Source organism: Balaenoptera musculus, chromosome 17 (genome assembly GCF_009873245.2).
Source record: "Balaenoptera musculus isolate JJ_BM4_2016_0621 chromosome 17, mBalMus1.pri.v3, whole genome shotgun sequence".
Lineage (NCBI taxonomy): Eukaryota > Metazoa > Chordata > Mammalia > Artiodactyla > Balaenopteridae > Balaenoptera > Balaenoptera musculus.
Genome location: NC_045801.1, coordinates 38600479 through 38617099, shown reverse-complemented (window position 1 = coordinate 38617099; position 16621 = coordinate 38600479). Strand labels below are relative to the sequence as shown.

General features: G+C 42.3%; 1 protein-coding gene and 1 non-coding gene across 4 annotated transcripts in view; both read left to right on the top strand.

The window, feature by feature from the left end:
• The window catches only part of MATN2 (matrilin 2), a 159247-nt gene extending 146361 nt beyond the window's left edge, over positions 1-12886 (top strand). For 2 of the 3 annotated variants that reach the window (XM_036830496.1, XM_036830497.1), the window contains exons 13-19: positions 1294-1416; positions 5220-5633; positions 8351-8503; positions 9551-9622; positions 9926-10060; positions 10440-10538; positions 12319-12886. In XM_036830496.1, the coding sequence (XP_036686391.1) occupies positions 1294-1416; positions 5220-5633; positions 8351-8503; positions 9551-9622; positions 9926-10060; positions 10440-10538; positions 12319-12374 (1052 nt within the window). In that variant the 3' untranslated portion in view covers positions 12375-12886. The remainder of the gene's footprint in view (positions 1-1293; positions 1417-5219; positions 5634-8350; positions 8504-9550; positions 9623-9925; positions 10061-10439; positions 10539-12318) is intronic. The other variant, XM_036830498.1, reaches the window with a different exon arrangement.
• Positions 12887-13138: 252 nt separating this feature from the next.
• Positions 13139-13270, top strand: LOC118883903. Its single transcript, XR_005017132.1, has one exon. It is a non-coding gene; the product is annotated as a small nucleolar RNA SNORA70 (small nucleolar RNA).
• The last annotated feature ends 3351 nt before the right edge of the window (positions 13271-16621 follow it).

Sequence of the window (16621 nt, the reverse complement as noted above, 5' to 3'; positions counted from 1 at the left end):
CCAAGCTCAGTGAGGTGGGCAGTAGACAAGAACAAGGTGGAGATTTTTCCTCCACTGTGAGATTCTGAGCTGTTAATCCCTGCTTTGGAGGATCTTGACACTGTCCACTTGCTTTTGTGATACTCTGCTCTGGTGGGCAGGATGTTCCTTTTTTAGTTTAAAAAAAAAAATTCACTTGCTGTTGAGGTTGATTTGGGGGAATATCCTCATGGATTCCCGAAATAACTGGGGGCCTCCACAGGTCAACCTTAGTGGGGTTGGGGAGAACTCATTCCGCATTCTTCTGCCAGGAAGAGGGGCTTCTACTGTTAGTGAGAAGTTCTGTCTGAAAAACCGATTCCTGGGATGCCCGTGGGTCCGTGGCCTGACTCTGCAGGGCTCCCTACACTAGCCTATGTTTTGCCTTCACAAGGCGGTGTCCTTCTACGGAGCCCATGGCTACAGTTCTGCCCATTATGTCTGCCTGAGCCATTTGTTCTTGCTTCTCTTTCTGTAAGCATGGGCATACATGTGCATCATTTCTTCGTTCAACATATTTTTTGCTCAATAAGTTGAGCTATTGTACACAATTGTACACAAGGCACAACTTCTTCCTCTGAAATTTGATTGCTAAATCAAATCCCACCATTCCCACTTCCAGAGGGATCTGTAGTCACTGATTCCAATTTTGTAGGAAGCTTCTCCTTGTAGGGAGCTAATGACAGAAAAGAACCAGAGAACCAAAGGCTTTCATGCCGCGGAGGAGGACTACTCGGGACACATCCTGCTTCAGCTGTGTCATCAACTGGTTGTATGACCTTGGGCAACTCTGTGAAACTTCGTTTCTTCATTTATACATTGGGTATAATTATCCCTGCCCTCCTCTTTGCACAGGACGTTGTGAAGATTAAAAGGCTGTAACTACTTTGGAGAGTTAAAAGTATCTCACACATGAAAAATGTTAATCAGACAATTAAAACTGAAGCGTTTGGGATGTCTATGGGGAAAAATCAGTAGCTTGGGAAAATCAAAACTCAAAGCACATCGAACAATTCTAAAAATTAACAATAAATCCAGGACACCTGATTACCCATCTCACCATTCAGTTTCATGGGAACTAGAGCTTTCTGAGAGGAGGAGGTTTCCTTTACCATGCCGTATCCTGAGTATTAGACTGAAAAGGGGGATGTTATAGAGGAAGTTTGACTGAGATTTTTTTTAATGGATTATTTCTATGATCTGTCCTGACATGACTGTTCAACCCAGCTCATTTCTACATTGATGAGGTTGCTTAACTTCCTACATTACCCTCAGGGAAGGATGTCTGCAAATCAACCCACCATGGCTGTGAACACATTTGTGTTAATCGTGGCAGTTCTTACATCTGCAAATGCTCAGAGGGATTTATTCTAGCTGAGGATGGAAGACGGTGCAAAAGTAAGTGATCTCAACTTGGTTTTCTACCTTAATTTGGTTTGGGAGCAATTGCTTTTTGGAGTATTTGCAGGAAGTAAATCCCTCACCTCTGCTTCTACCATAGATATAAATGTGTATGCATAGATACAGAATGGGGAAGAGAGAGCTTAACTGCACCTATGAAAAAACTTCTGGTTTTAGTTGACAGTAAGTTCACTATCAGCTAAGAGGCTAGAATGATCCTAGCTGAATAAGAATATCTGGAATGAGGGAGGTAAGACTTGTGCTTTTAAACTTAAAAAATAATACCTCTAAAGTAGCAGAAAAAATCTTGAGTTATTTTATAATCTCAGAGTAGAGAAGAACTTTCTAAACATGACATGAAACATAAAAGCCATAAAAGAAAAGAAAGGGAAAATGTATAGTGAGAGATTAAAGCTACCATACATTTTTTTCACCTGTTATCAGAGTTCAAAAATTTTGATGATTCCTTATATTGGCAATGGTGTGTGTGTGTGTGCGTGTATATATATATATATATATATAAAAATTTTTTTTATTTATTTATTTTTTGGCTGCACTGGGTCTTAGTTGCAGCACGCAGGATCTTCATTGCCATGTGCGGGATCTTTTAGTTGTGGCACACGAACACTTAGTTGCAGCACGTGAACTCTTAGTTGCGGCATGTGGGATCTAGTTCCCTGACTAGGTATCAAACCCAGGCCCCTGCATTGGGAGCATGGAGACTTTAGCCACTGGACCACCAGGGAAGTCTCCAGCAATGGTATGTTGTAATAGGCAATTGTAAATTTATCACTAGGCATCTGAATTGGTACAACTTTTAGGAGGGCAATTTGGCAATATTTTAAAGGCAGTTCCAGTTCTAGGAGTTTATCCCACAGATAAGTGCATGTGTTCTTATCACGTAAGAACACATAGCCATATTTAAAGGGATGTTTTGTGCAGCGTTATTTGCAGTAGCAAAAATGGGAAATAAGGTAAATGTCTATCCATAAGATACTGATTAAATAAATTATGGTACATCTATACAATAGAATACTATACAGCTGTTAAAAGGAATGAAGCAGCTCTAGATGTATCCCCAAGATATTTTAGGTGAAAAAAGCATGGTGCTGAATGGTTTTTATAGTATGTTACCATCGATGTATTTTGCAAAAGGCTCTCTCTAACCTATATTCTCTCTCTCAATAGAGATATAGCTATATAGGTAGATGGAGATATATAGATATAGATACCCTTTGTAGTGTTTGAACTTTGTTCCATGTGCATGTAATGTTTTTTTTAGAAAAAAAATAAAGAAAAAGGATAGAGACAAGATTTAGAAAGCATCATGGTGGGGAAGTTCAATACGATGTCAAGTGAAAAATAAAGGAAGATCTATGTAGAAAAAAAGACTTGAGGTACCTTTCAAATACCAAACTGACAATCTCCTCACCCATTATTTATATGACACTCCCCCCAGACCCCAGGGAAAGAAAGGACATCGGGGAGAAGCTACAGCTGAGTATGAGGACAAAGACACTTTGTCTCAGAGAAGCTGTGTGATTAATTAGTTAAGATCATGAGCTTCGACAGACCTGGATTTGAACCCCCTATTCATACATTTGTGTGACCTTGGAGAAATTATTTAACTTGAGTCTCAGTTTCTTCATATAATATGAAGATAATACCTCACAGAATCGTCATGAGGAATACATGATATCATGATTTAAAAGTGTTTAGCCCAGTGCTGGCACATTCCAATTGCTCGACAAATGATGGCTACAAATGTAATCATCAACAGCAGAGCTGTCTACAGATGGGGCTTCAGTGGTGAAGTGATGAGTTCCTCATCAGGAGAGGTGTTCAGGTCCAGGCTGAATGAATGGCTACTGGGTAGGGATGCAGTAAAGATGTGAGCAACAGGGGTGGCTGGACCAGTGGCTTTTAAAGGTCTTGTCCAACCCTGAAATTCTGGCACTCTGTGAAAATTAAGTTCAGAAAGCAAAACACTGCTCCGTTCCAGTCTCATTGACTTAACTACCAAAAGAAAACATCCAAGGAAAGCTGAGTGACCTTCCTGCAAACAAGTAGCCAGCAAGAGGGCCTGTCATTCTCCCTGGATCTGAAAGTGAGAGTCTGGCACCTCTCACCCTGATGCTCTTCCACTCGACCTAGGATTCTTGTTTCCTGGCGAAGCCTTCTACACCCCTCTATGCATGGAGTCTGCAGGTGTTGGTTTCATTCTGTAAGAAAAGAGTATATGGGGAAGAAGAGAAAACAGATTCACTGCTGGAAAATTATTTCACTATTTCTGAAATCCGCTGGAGAGTCACGTGCACACTCCTTGAGATTCAGGCTACGAATGTAAATGAAGCTCTGAATTGGCCTTTTCCTCTCATTAATAACAGATCAATAGGTTGGGTAAAGAGGACAAGCACTTAATGAAGAAAGAGAGGAACCCAACTCTTCCAACACACACACACACACACACACACACACACACAATTACATTAGCATATTAGTTAAGCCCAGGAATAGAAATATTTTTGCATGTGTCTTTACTTCCTAATATTGCTGTGCTTCATTTTCAAATATTAGACAGCTGCTTGATATGTAAAAGGGAATGTATATTGCATAGACTGTTTGAAATGAGATCATTCATTTGGAATCTGTACATTTTTCTTATGCAGCCCTAAATAACAAAAAAATCTCTCCACACCCAGTTTGCTTACGTATTTGCATAAAGCTTTTACTGTCACCCATCTGCGTTGCTTGGAAAACTTCCATATAGATAAAGAATTCACAGTGATAATTCATTTTAAAACTTTAAAAGGTCAATAGGGGGGGAATTCCCTGGCAGTCCAGTGGTTGGGACTCCGTGCTTTCACTGCCGAGGGCCCAGATTCGGTCTCTGGTTGGGGAGCTAAGTTCCCACAGGCTGTATGGCTCAGCCAAAAAAAAAAAAAGTCAATAGGATACTAACGGGTGTGCTACCCAATGGACACCACCTCCTTCGTTTATTCTGTCAACAAGTATTTATTTAACAACTATTGTGTGCCAGGTATTGGAGGTACAGAAATTAATGAGAAATGGCTCCTGCTGAGGAGGAACTGGCAGACTGGAGGAGGAAACTGACACATAATTAACTAGCCGTTGTACTGTGTGGAACACTGCACAGAGTACATTGGACTGTAAGCAACGTGGTGTCAGGGAGTTTGCTTTGGTCACTGTTGCAATCCTGCTGCACTGACTGCCTTACACAAAGCAGGTGTTCAATAAACAATGTTTTGTCGACTAAATTAGTAGTGTTAGGGCTACACAGAGAGTAACTAAGACAAGCTGAGTTACTAGGAAATCTCCCTGGAAGAGGTGATGGCCGAGCTGAACTGGAAGACTTTCCAAGTCTGTTGTCTGTCAGATGCCAGCACTGGGGTGGTATCACCCGCCTGGAGTAAAGTTATTGGAATCTTTTGGGTGCTGTCAGACCCTTCAGAGTACTATACACACAGTCCCTCCCAGACCTGGCTGCCGGTGACCCAGGGTACAGTGTGGACCTGGTTTCCAATTTGTACATCTGCTGTGTGTTTTTGCTTGTGGAAAATACTACTTTTTAACAATTTGACAAGCCGCATCTAAAGGCAATTCTGAGCATTATTGTTGCTCGTTACTCTCCCTACACTGTCTGTCCTGTGTATTATGTAAAGAATAAAGGTGGCTCTCCCAAGTGGTTATGCCTCCAGTGGAAGCACAGTTTTCTTCTCCTCTTGTGCGTAAGTGATTTTTATCATTTAACTAGCTCAACTTTCCTTTCATTCCTGTAGGATGCACTGAAGGCCCAGTTGACCTGGTCTTTGTGATCGATGGATCCAAGAGCCTCGGAGAAGAGAACTTTGAGATTGTGAAGCAGTTTGTCACTGGAATTATAAATTCCTTGGCAATTTCCCCAAAAGCCGCTCGAGTGGGGCTGCTCCAGTATTCCACGCAGGTCCGCACAGAGTTTACCCTGAGAAACTTCAGCTCGGCCAAAGACATGAAAAAAGCTGTGGCCCACATGAAATACATGGGCAAGGGCTCTATGACTGGACTGGCTCTGAAACACATGTTTGAGAGAAGTTTTACCCAAGTAGAAGGGGCCAGGCCTCTCTCCGCACGGGTGCCCAGAGTGGCCATCGTGTTAACAGATGGACGGGCTCAGGATGATGTCTCCGAGTGGGCCAGTAAAGCCCAGGCCAATGGTAATATGGGATGGAGGTGTGGTTTACACCACTCAAGGTTCGGGTTTCTTAAACTCACTTGGTGTTCACATGGGGCCACAGGAGTGAGATTCTTTGAGCAGACAGAAAGGCTTCCTGTCACCACTGTTACACACCTTTACTAAACTGCCACCTAGTGGCCTTAAAGGCACCCCACAGGAGTTAAAGGACTCGGGAAGGATACGAAAATCTTGCAGACTGGGAGGTTGGTCTACACACAGACTATACCTGAGTAATCATCTACTGTGATTTACTAGCCAGGGTGTGACCGGCAGAGCAGAGAATCAATCCTGCACGTGCTATTTAACCAGAGAAATACACAACAGTTCCGACACTGGTCTGGTTGCTTTAGAATCACCTGAAGAGCTTGATAAAAATAGACTCCTGATAGGAAGAACGCTTACCAATACTTTTCTTTTTTAAGCAGTGCTTCCAGTGAACACTCTGGGAGTGCAGTAGCCTTAGGACATCGAATACTCGTGTGTGTTTGCAGGAGGCAAAATTTAACTTTTGAGAAAATCAAAATGTCCCACAAAAGATCATGACTCTAAACTCTTGCTGCTCAGTAGAGCTCAGCCTCTTCTCTGAGGTTTGTCTGACTCCATGTATAATGCAGGGGGCATTTGAGGTGACTTCATTTGTGTATAGATGTCAAGTGTGGCGGGGGAATATGGCTCTTGACGAAAGGAAACCCAAAAGCTATGATGGTTGGTGGAGAGAGCTTGAGGGAAAGTGTCTGGATCTCCCTTGGGGAGATGAGAAACCTTGAGGCTGTGAAGCAGTTTGCTTGAAAGCTGCTTTCTTTAAGAACTTGTCGAGGGCACATTGCTTCAGCAGGTCCTATAAGAGGGAAAGGATATGTACCAACCAGGGCTTCATCCAAGACGTTATGGACTCAGTGCCTCCATCAGGCATGGAACACAGTACATGTGTGACCAGCCCTTGCTGAGTGAATGAACAAAGGATGAAAGTGCTGGCAGTAGCATTGGTGAACTCCGTTCCTGCTCACAGAAAGGCTGGTTCACGTCAGCATTCAGTCACTCTCTTCACAGAGGAGGCCGTTTTATTGATATTGCTTACGTCACTCTTTTCTTCTGAACCCAACAGAGTAGGAGCCACAAAAAGTGTCCTGCCTGAATCATCTGGGTGGATTGTAAAACTGGCTGCTCACAGCCAGTTCCCCTGCTTCTAGACTAGCTTACCTGAGCCTATGTCAAACCCACAGACCCCTCTAACCTGCATTCTTAAAATGTATAGGGGAAAGCACCCTGTCTCCAAAGACAGTTGTCAACCCTTTTATTTGTCTCATTGAAGCCAATCTACCTTACTCTTACCCACTCAAATTTCCACGAATCCTCCAAAGACAGGTGGTGGAAGAAACAGATGTTTACTTGGTTCTTGAATCAACAAGATTTATCTGAAGTGACATCCTCTAATGAATTTAATTACTGCTATGTATAGCTAACACAATCTTAAAATAGTAGTTATCCTTTTTAGGAAGTTGTGCATAAAGTCACTGGGCTCTCAGACAAATATGCTGAACTTGGCTGTTGACCTGACACAGACTTTAGAACGAGGCCAACTCTTGCCCTTTGGCTTAAAGAGCCATTTTTATGTCCATTAAAAAAAAAGAATCTAGTCTAATGAATTAGCCAGAGTAAGATACCTGCTGAAAATCAAGCAGAACTTAAGTTCTTATTATGTTTTACTTTCAAATGAAGGGGATATTGAGGAAGGGAGTCTAATGATTAATTTTGTTTAGAAAAGCTTTTGGAACAATCTCATATGCCTCTTGGAATCTAAGGTTGATACTTGGGTTTGTTCTTTTTTCTGACTTACTTTGGGGATTTCCACTGGTCTGCAGATTCTCCTTTTCAGCTTAGCACCTCCTCACAAGGCTTTGTCCTCCCAAGATGGGTGGGCAGAATCCAGCTTCACTTGGCCGCAGGTCACTTAAAGTTCCTATCTGTACCTCTGAGAAGTAGAAACTAGGTTACAAGGTCATAAACTGACCTGTTTCTTAGAATTCTCCCAGAAGAGATTCTCATTTAGCAAGCAAGCCATAAGGTAGTGCCCTTTTCTAATTTACCCACAAGGCTAATTCAGGGGAAGGTTGAAGATTTGTTAATGACCTTGTCCAGAGCTGAGCAACAGGTTGGTGGTCTAGCTCCCCCTCTCCTTCATGCCTCACCTTCCTCTCTTGGATCCCTTTCTTTTGCTCACAAAGCCAAAATTAAAATGATGCAAAAGTAAAGGGAGGTTGACATGGACCCCTCAAATCACACCACTTATTAATATCTAGCTGGCTTTGGGTGCAGTACACACAACTTCCAGATCCTGGGAATACAACTCTAACTACTGTGGTTTTTTTTAATTTAAGTAAAGTTGGTTTACAATGTTGTGTTAGTTTCAGGTGTACAGCAAAGTGATTCAGATTATATATATATCACATATATATTACATGTAATCACAGATTATTCTTTTTCAGATTCTTTTCCATTATAGGTTATCATAAGGTATTGAATATAGTTCCCTGTGCTATACAGTAGGACCCTGTTGTCTATTTTATATATAGTAGTGTGTATCTGTTAATCCCAAGCTCCTATTTTATCCCTTCCCCCCCTTTCCTCTTTGGTAACCATAAGTTTGTTTTCCATGTCTGTGTAACTACCCTGCTCTTAATTTGCTCTGTTCCTTAGGTGTAACCATGTATGCTGTTGGGGTAGGGAAAGCCATTGAGGAAGAACTACAAGAGATTGCCTCTGAGCCCACAGAAGAGCATCTCTTCTATGCCGAAGACTTCAGCACGACGGGCGAGATAAGTGATAAACTACGGAAAGGCATATGTGAAGGTATTATAGCTTACGTCTAGGAGAGACCTTAGCAAACACAGCAGCACGTGAATGAGAAATTCTCAATCCATTCCTTCAAAGTGCTCAAAAAAGTGCCTCCCTTGTAGGCAGGGCCAGTGAAGCCCAGAAACACTAAGCACAAAAAGTGGAATAGGGGAGAGGGAAGACAAAATAATAGCTAACGTTGCTTGAGCACTTGCTCTGTACTGAGCAGTGTGATAAGTGTTCTGACACATGGCAAAATTCTTAATCATCACAAAAACCCTATGGAGATGATCACGAAACTAGAAAAAACCATTATATGAATCAGGAAAGCTGATGCACAATTTTGGGATACACCTGTAACTAGAGTGGAAAGGGATGGTAGTCCTTCCAAGCTCACTGATGAAAATTTAAAGAATGCCCTCTTGCACGGACTACTTGTTTACAGAACATTAAACTGCCGTTTAGAATTTAGATTTTCTTACGCATAGGAGCCCCTTGTGCTTTTCTGCAGTTCACTGTTGTGCCGGGTGTCCTTGCATATAGCAGTTCTCACCATTTTTCCTTTTATTCCTGTCCCAGCTTCAGTCGCCAGTAAAATCCCAAAGTGATGTGTCTTATTCCTCCATAGGAAAGAGCAATGGGATGAAAGAGGCCAGGAAGGGAAGGCCTTTCAGATTTCTAATGCAACTTGGTAATGTTCTGCCTTTAAGCTCTTTCATTTAAGCTGAAACGCCTCAAATGGAGCTGCTGCCACTGCAACTTAATCCTTGGACAAACTTAATTTTTTTTCCCACCCTACCTTCTAGACGTAACATTTTGGGGGATATTCTTAAGATGCATTTAAGGGATCCAAGCTTCTCTTACTAAAGAGAACTGCCCTAGAAAGGTCTTAGATTATCGGGGGAACCAAGTGCTTTTGTGAATCGGTGGTGTTACCAAATCAAACCAGAACATCCTGGGTGGTGGCAGCTAGGTAAGGAGTTGGTCTGGGACCAGTTTTCTAAAGAACACATGCGCCCATGTGGACAAGTGTCACTCTTTTGGTCATCTTTTACCTCTCAGCTCTGGAAGACTCTGATGGAAGACGGGATTCCCCAGCAGGGGAACTGCCAAAGAGGGCCCGCAAGCCAACAGGTACATTTTTTAAAAGCAGTATTTTTAGAATCTTTGGTTGATGCTTTGCACCATGGTTTCCCCACAGACAAAAGTTGTTCCATCACACAGGAAACATTTACTCTACACTTTTTTAGCCATAGTTGGTAATAGCCTCTCTGCTGACAGTCTTTCTGCCATAGTATGTCCCAAAATAAAGCTATGTACCCCATTCTATGTACCCCATTCTATAAGTACCAAGTACCTTACTCTGACAGTTGATGGCTGTATTATAACCACAACCATGTTAAACAGGTTTGACTTCAGTTTTCTTTTTCTTTACAGAATCTGAGCCAGTCACCATAAATATCCAAGACATACTTTCCTGTTCTAATTTTGCAGTGCAACACAGATATCTGTTTGAAGAAAACAATCTTGCACGGTCTACACAAAAACTTTTCCATTCGACAAAATCCTCAGGTAATTCCAAGTAAAATATTACTATAGGGTAATTTGCTATCAGCCTCTCAATTTGCCAACAAACTCAGCTTAAGGGAGGACAGGAAAGGAGGAAGTAGGAAGTAGGACAGGGGGAAAGAGAAGAACTTAAGAAAAATTAGAGCTAAAAAAATAAACTAAAAGAAAGTGGAGTAGTCGTCCCGCAGTCCACAAAAAAGGGCACTTCCAGCATTGGAAGCACATACACCCCTTTCCTGGTATTTACTGGATCTGGCTGCATGGAAAAAGTTGAACATTTCTTTCATTATGGTTTCCTTCATATGCTGATTCAGTCCTACTATTACGAGTCTGGGAAGTTTGGTGGGTTATAGAGGTGAACACTTTCCATCTGCTTTCTTAGGAAGTCCTTTGGAAGAAAAACACAATCAATGCAAATGTGAAAACCTTATAATGTTCCAGAACCTTGCAAATGAAGAAGTAAGAAAATTAACGCAGCGCTATATCCTTTTCTAATGTTATGTTTCTGTATGGAATGCAAAGAATATTATCACAACTTCAAAAAATTCTATATATGGGTATATATCAAATGAAGTCATTTCCATAAAGTCAAGAACAGTGAACTCCAAGAAAGGCTTTTTCTTAAGCAGACTGATAGGTGCTTGAGAGCCAAGGGCAAGCCAAGCTTCCGGCACAGGTCAGGCACTTAGCTGCTATCTGCGGTTGGTTCTAGGAGGTTTAGCAGTTAAGGCCAGTCAGCCAGTCAGTATGCAAAGTAAAGAAAAGACAGACTTATTTAACTCCTTCTCTGCTGGGAGGAAATGAAAGCTATATACCAGATCTGAAGTGCATTAAAGATACAGTGCGTATAGGCAAACAATTAATGTAGAATGAAGAGGTTTCAAAGTCTTTTACCTAAACTCCAAACCCTTCCTTTGGTCCCAAGCCATACTGTGGCCACATCTGGTCAGTGTGTAGGTTCTAGAGGACTGGGGTGGGGTTTTGTTTGGCAGCAGGGATCTTTTATATCAGCACTCTAAGATGAAACATTCTACCAAGGGAACAGCAGGATCCAATGATTCATTAATACAATTATTACAAATAAAAGGGATGCTTTGGGATAATGGAGAAATGAGGATTCAGTGCTTTTATACACTGAACACCCTGCCAAATGCTCTGAACTTAAAATTATAGTAAGCTTATTAAAGCTGCCTGATTATCTAGCTCAACATGCATCAACTAGTCTAAAGGGAAACGGTTTAATTCTGAATTATTTCTGTGCAAATGGGTTTATAAAATAAAGAACAGCATATAGCCATTCCCTCTCTGAAAACCAGAAATATGCTCCATAAAGTAAACTAAAATAATCTGACAGTGTTTAATATAGGTGATGAATCCAGGCTCTCATTCTGCCATTGAGGGAGCAGGTGGAGGGTATTAAGAAGCTTCAGGAAGGAAGACAAATGTTTATTCTAATGCTCCTCTGCTCTGCCTTTTCCCAGCCCACCTCTGAGGGTTTACTTCACAAGAGAATAAGGAAGTTATATATAAAAGAGAATAGGTTGGGACTTCCCTGGCAGTCCAGTGGTTAAGACTTCGCCTTCCAATGCAGGGGTGCAGGTTCAATCCCTGATCAGGGAGCTAGGATCCCACATGCCTCGCGGCCAAAAAACCAAAACATAAAACAGAAGCAATATTGTAACAAATTCAATAAAGACTTTAAAAATGGTCCACATCCAAAAAAAGAAAAAAAAAATCTTAAAAAAAAAATTAAAAAAAAATTAGAAGAGCATAGGTCAGAAGTCTTCAAGGCTGCTACACTTTGGTCCTATCATCATTGGTGAAAACTCCTCATCTTTCTTCATCTCTTCTGATGTCATCTTACTTTCCAAGGCCTAATCCTTTTGTTTTCTTCTCTTCACCTCATTCCCAACATTATCAGTTTGGCTTTGAGAGGTGTGCTATGGCAAATTAATTTATAAGCAACAGGGGTGTGAGTAGAATTAAAATTTTTAAAAAGAAAAATTTGAACTGAACTATCTGGCTTTAAAAAAAAAAAGAGTATTTAACCCCATACAGATTTATAGTCTTGATAGCATGTGCTAATAAGTTACTATAAACTTGTAAGTCAGAATTTTAAAATACTTAACAGAAATGGGGAAAAAAAACCCCAAAAGCCTTGGATTTTTCAGGACACAAATTCTTATGTAGATAAATCAAGTTGATTTGAATGTAAATAAATACAGGCCATTCAGATTCCTCTTCCTTAATTTGAGATTTACTAGAAGAAATGACACAGAGAATGGAAGCCCTAGAAAATCGCCTGAGATACAGATGAAGATTCAAAATGATACATGTATTTGCACGTCATTGTATCAAGGATTACAGTGAAACAGTTCAGAGCCCCAAAAGCTCAAGCTATCATTAATTCTGTAAGGTTGTAAACTAAAACATAACTAGTACTGAGAAAGCTGGTTTGCTATAGAACAAAGGCAAAAAGTACACACCAACTTGTATAAATTCATTGAGGAAAAAAAAATCTTTCAGAATCCTAAAATGAGTTTATCAAGTGAGAACAAATAAGCTATGCAAGATATTCTGTAATATACTGTGGACACATCTGCTTTTGCCTTGTTCTGCCTTAGTGTTGCAATCTCATTTGACTACAAAATAAAGTTTGCACAGTCTTACTTCCGTAGAACACTGGCCATGGGAAAGCTATTTTTTTTTTGTATTGGACTTTACCTTGATATATGTATATGGATGTATGCAAAAAGTCACAGAACATATGTACTGTGTAACAAGTTTGATTTTTTAATACAATATTAAAATTCACTTCAGAGAATGGTATTCTGTGTAAAATTCTAAGTTTAACTTTAAATGAAAGGTATGTATACATGAGAAATGGCTAAAATACATATGAAAAAAATGTTGAGTCTCACCAATAATCAGGAAAATGCAGGTTAAAACAATCAGCTTGGCAAAGTTAGCATGCCTGACTATAGCATTGGTAAAGATGTGAAAATATGGGGCTCTTGTACACTGCTAGTGAGAACACAAATGGGCAGCCTCTGGAGTATAATCTATCAACACCTAGGAAAACTGAAAATGCAGCCCTACCCTGTACTCTAGCTACTGCAGTTACAGGTATTTAACTAGATGATTTTAGCTTCCTCAGTAGTGTATGCAGCCTGTTGCCTATACGGGTTGCCCTAAGGGACCTTGGAGACAGCCATTTCCAGTGTACACTAATGACTGGCATGCTGTCCCCAATCTAGGCTCCAGACAGGTATGCGCGGTACCTTTGGAAAGCGCCAGGGTCCACATTGGCCAAATCATAATGTCCATCCGCACCAAGCTGCAGAACAAGGAGCATGTGATTGAGGCCCTCCGCAGGGCCAAGTTCAAGTTACCTGGCCGCCAGAAGATCCGTATCTCCAAGAAGTGGGGATTTACTAAGTTTAATGCGGATGAATTCGAAAACATGGTGGCAGAAAAGTGGCTTATCCCGGGTGCCCGTGGGGTCAAATACATCCCTAATTGTGGCTCTCTGGACAAACGGCGGGCCCTGCACTCATGAGAGCCTTGGCGCTGTCCCCTCCTTACTCATGCCCACCAATAAATCCTACTTTCTTGTCCAAAAAGAAAAAAAAAAGAATGTGACTCGAGTTGATAAAAGTTAAAAAATTACAAATAACCTAATCATCCTCAGAGGGGGAAGTGATAAATTGTGGCATACCTCAGAAATACTATGCAACATTTAAAAGAAATGTATTGGGCTTCCCTGGTGGCACAGTGGTTAAGAATCCGCCTGCCAATGCAGGGGACATGGGTTCGAGCCCTGGTCTGGGAAGATCCCACATGCTGTGGAGCAACTAAGCCCCTGCGCCACAACTACTGAAGCCCGCATGCCTAGAGCCCGTGCTCTGCAACGAGAACCCAAGATGAGAAGCCTGCGCACTGCAACAAAAAGTAGCCCCCGCTCACCGCAACTAAAGAAAGCCTGCACGCAGCAACAAAGACCCAACGCAGCCAAAAATAAATGAAAAAATAACAAATAAAAAATTAAAAGAAATGTATTGCCTACATGTATACATGGTAAAACTCAAAAACAGAGATGAATTTAAAAAGTCAATGGCAAACTGTGTTTACCATACCATTTCTGTAAATGAAAAAAAAACAAACTACACTGCTAGTTATTCAAAGATACATAAATATGTACATTAAAGTACAAAAAATGTTCCAGAAGAATATACACAACAGTGGTGTTTTCCCTGGGAAAACAAGGAAGTGAGAATTGGGACAGAGTCAAAGGAGACTTCAAATCTATGAGTTCAAGGCACTTATAGGATCAAGAAAATACGACAAGTGGCAGCTTCTTTAAGAAATGAAGACCCCCCCACCCCCAATGACATCCATCCTATGGAAGCTACTGTATTTTTGAGGCCAAATGATGCTTTTACAAACAAAACACCTTGAGTAAGCTTATGTTTAAATACTTCAAGACAAGTGTTCCCATCAAAATTTCCTCCCAAAGGGCAGTGTGGTAAAACTAGGAAGAACATCTCCTGGGCTACAATCCTATCTGGAAATCATCTAATTCTATCCAGGTATAAGAGTTGTGATTCGAAGTATTAAACCTTCAGTTTATATTCATATTTGAGTCCTCCGAGTGATCCTGAAAACAGGTTTTCATTCGAAGTGCTGATTTGGATTGGCGTTACCTTTTGAGATGCAATCATAGTTTAGGCATTGCTTCCAGCTGGCACAAATCTGTCTTCTGTTGAGTCCTGGCTCCCTCTAGTGGCTCTAGACTGTGCGCACACACAAACACAGCCACCACTCCCACACACTTTAGCTATTAAATACATGTTTCAACTTTCTCCAACTTGGGAAGGAAAATGCCTTCGTGGGAGACAAAACCTCCAACCAATCCATCAAATTTACGTATTAATCTAAGATATTTAACTTGAATATTGTCTAAAATTTAAAATAGTTCTCCATTTTCCTTGTTTTGCTCTCTGTACATCTCAGGGTAAAAGTTTTGCTTTCCAGTTTCATTATTTGTGTGACCTTTCCAGCCTTGATTTCCTCATCTGTCAAACAGTACCACCTCAGGGCTCTAATCAAGACGGCGGAGCATAAGGACATGGAACTCACCTCCACAAATACATCAAAAATACATCTACATATGTATTCTCACAGAATACCTACTGAACACTAGCAGAAGACCTTAAACACCTGAAAGGACAAGAAAGATCTCCCCGTGAACCTGTGTAGGACACGGCAGGGGTGGGGGTGGGGGAAGCGGGATGGGACCTGCGCCCCTGGGAAGGAGCTGTGAAAGAGGAATCAGCCGGACAGAACAGGAGCTTCCGAGGCTCAGAGGGGAGCACAACCACGTGCCACGTCCCTGTGCTCCCCAGTCTGAGACGCACGCACCCGTGGGTACAGGTGGGGGCTGGGGGCTGAAACTCGGGTTTAGAGGACAGACCTGGGGAGAGGAGTGAGGTTGGCTGTGTGAAGACAGCCCAAAGGGGCTGGAGCGCGGTACGGCCACAAGCAGAGGTGTACACAGAAGCCCAGGCCCACCACAGAAGCAAAGCGCCACTGTTAAGCGGTGCACGAAGGGGCAGTGCCCAGTGTGGCAGCCTCTTTCCTCTGTGCACCAGCCACTGCCCCAGCGGCCTCTGAGATCAGGTGCCAGAGGCTGTGCAACTTAGGAAGCAGGGCTAAACCTCTCCTCAGGGCTGCGTGAGACGCGGGTTTACACCTCCACCGCCAGCTTTGTAAACTCAGCACTACGGGACGTGGAGTGGAAAACGGGTGTCCCCGTGGCTGGGACAAGTCTGGGCTGCCTCCATAGCTTCCACAGAGGGTCCAGGTGCGAGACTACTGCAGTCCTGGGACCTGACTTCAGTGGATCTGCGCTGGTGCCCTTGTGAAAACACCACCTCAGGGACACCAGGGCCAGTTGCCAGCACTCCTGTGGTTGAGGCAGGACAGATGGCAGTGCCAACAGTGTACTCTGTGAGCCCACACAAAAGTATGACAGGTGACACAACAGAGCGCACTCCCAGGCAGACAGCTCTGGCGGAGGAATACTCAGTGGCTCTTCTCCCAGTGGGAGCACTTCAATCCCACCTACCTCGCACCACAGCTCAGAAGTGCAACTCAGAAACACATCTGGGGGCTTCTACTCCAACAACTAGGGAGCAGACACGGTCCCTGGCAGGGTTACGACAACCACAGAGCAAAAAGGCAGCCCCACTTAACATCCAGTGCAGGCGCTGGTCACCACACCACCAGTGACACCCCCTTATCAAGGGGAGAAGGGCCAGGACACACTGAGGAGAGAGGTGGCAGGCATCCATACTAAACACAGCCCTCGCACCAAAAATATTAAACCCATGCAGGCTACACAGGGACGCTCCTACACAGCCCTCCAAGATCACAGTAGGTAACTGTTTCTCCTAAACTCAGAGTAAGAGAAATACAAGTAAAATGAAGCAGAAGAATGACCCCCAGTTAAAATATCAAGAGAACGCCCCTTGAAAGAGCAAACAATGAAACAGATCTCTTCAG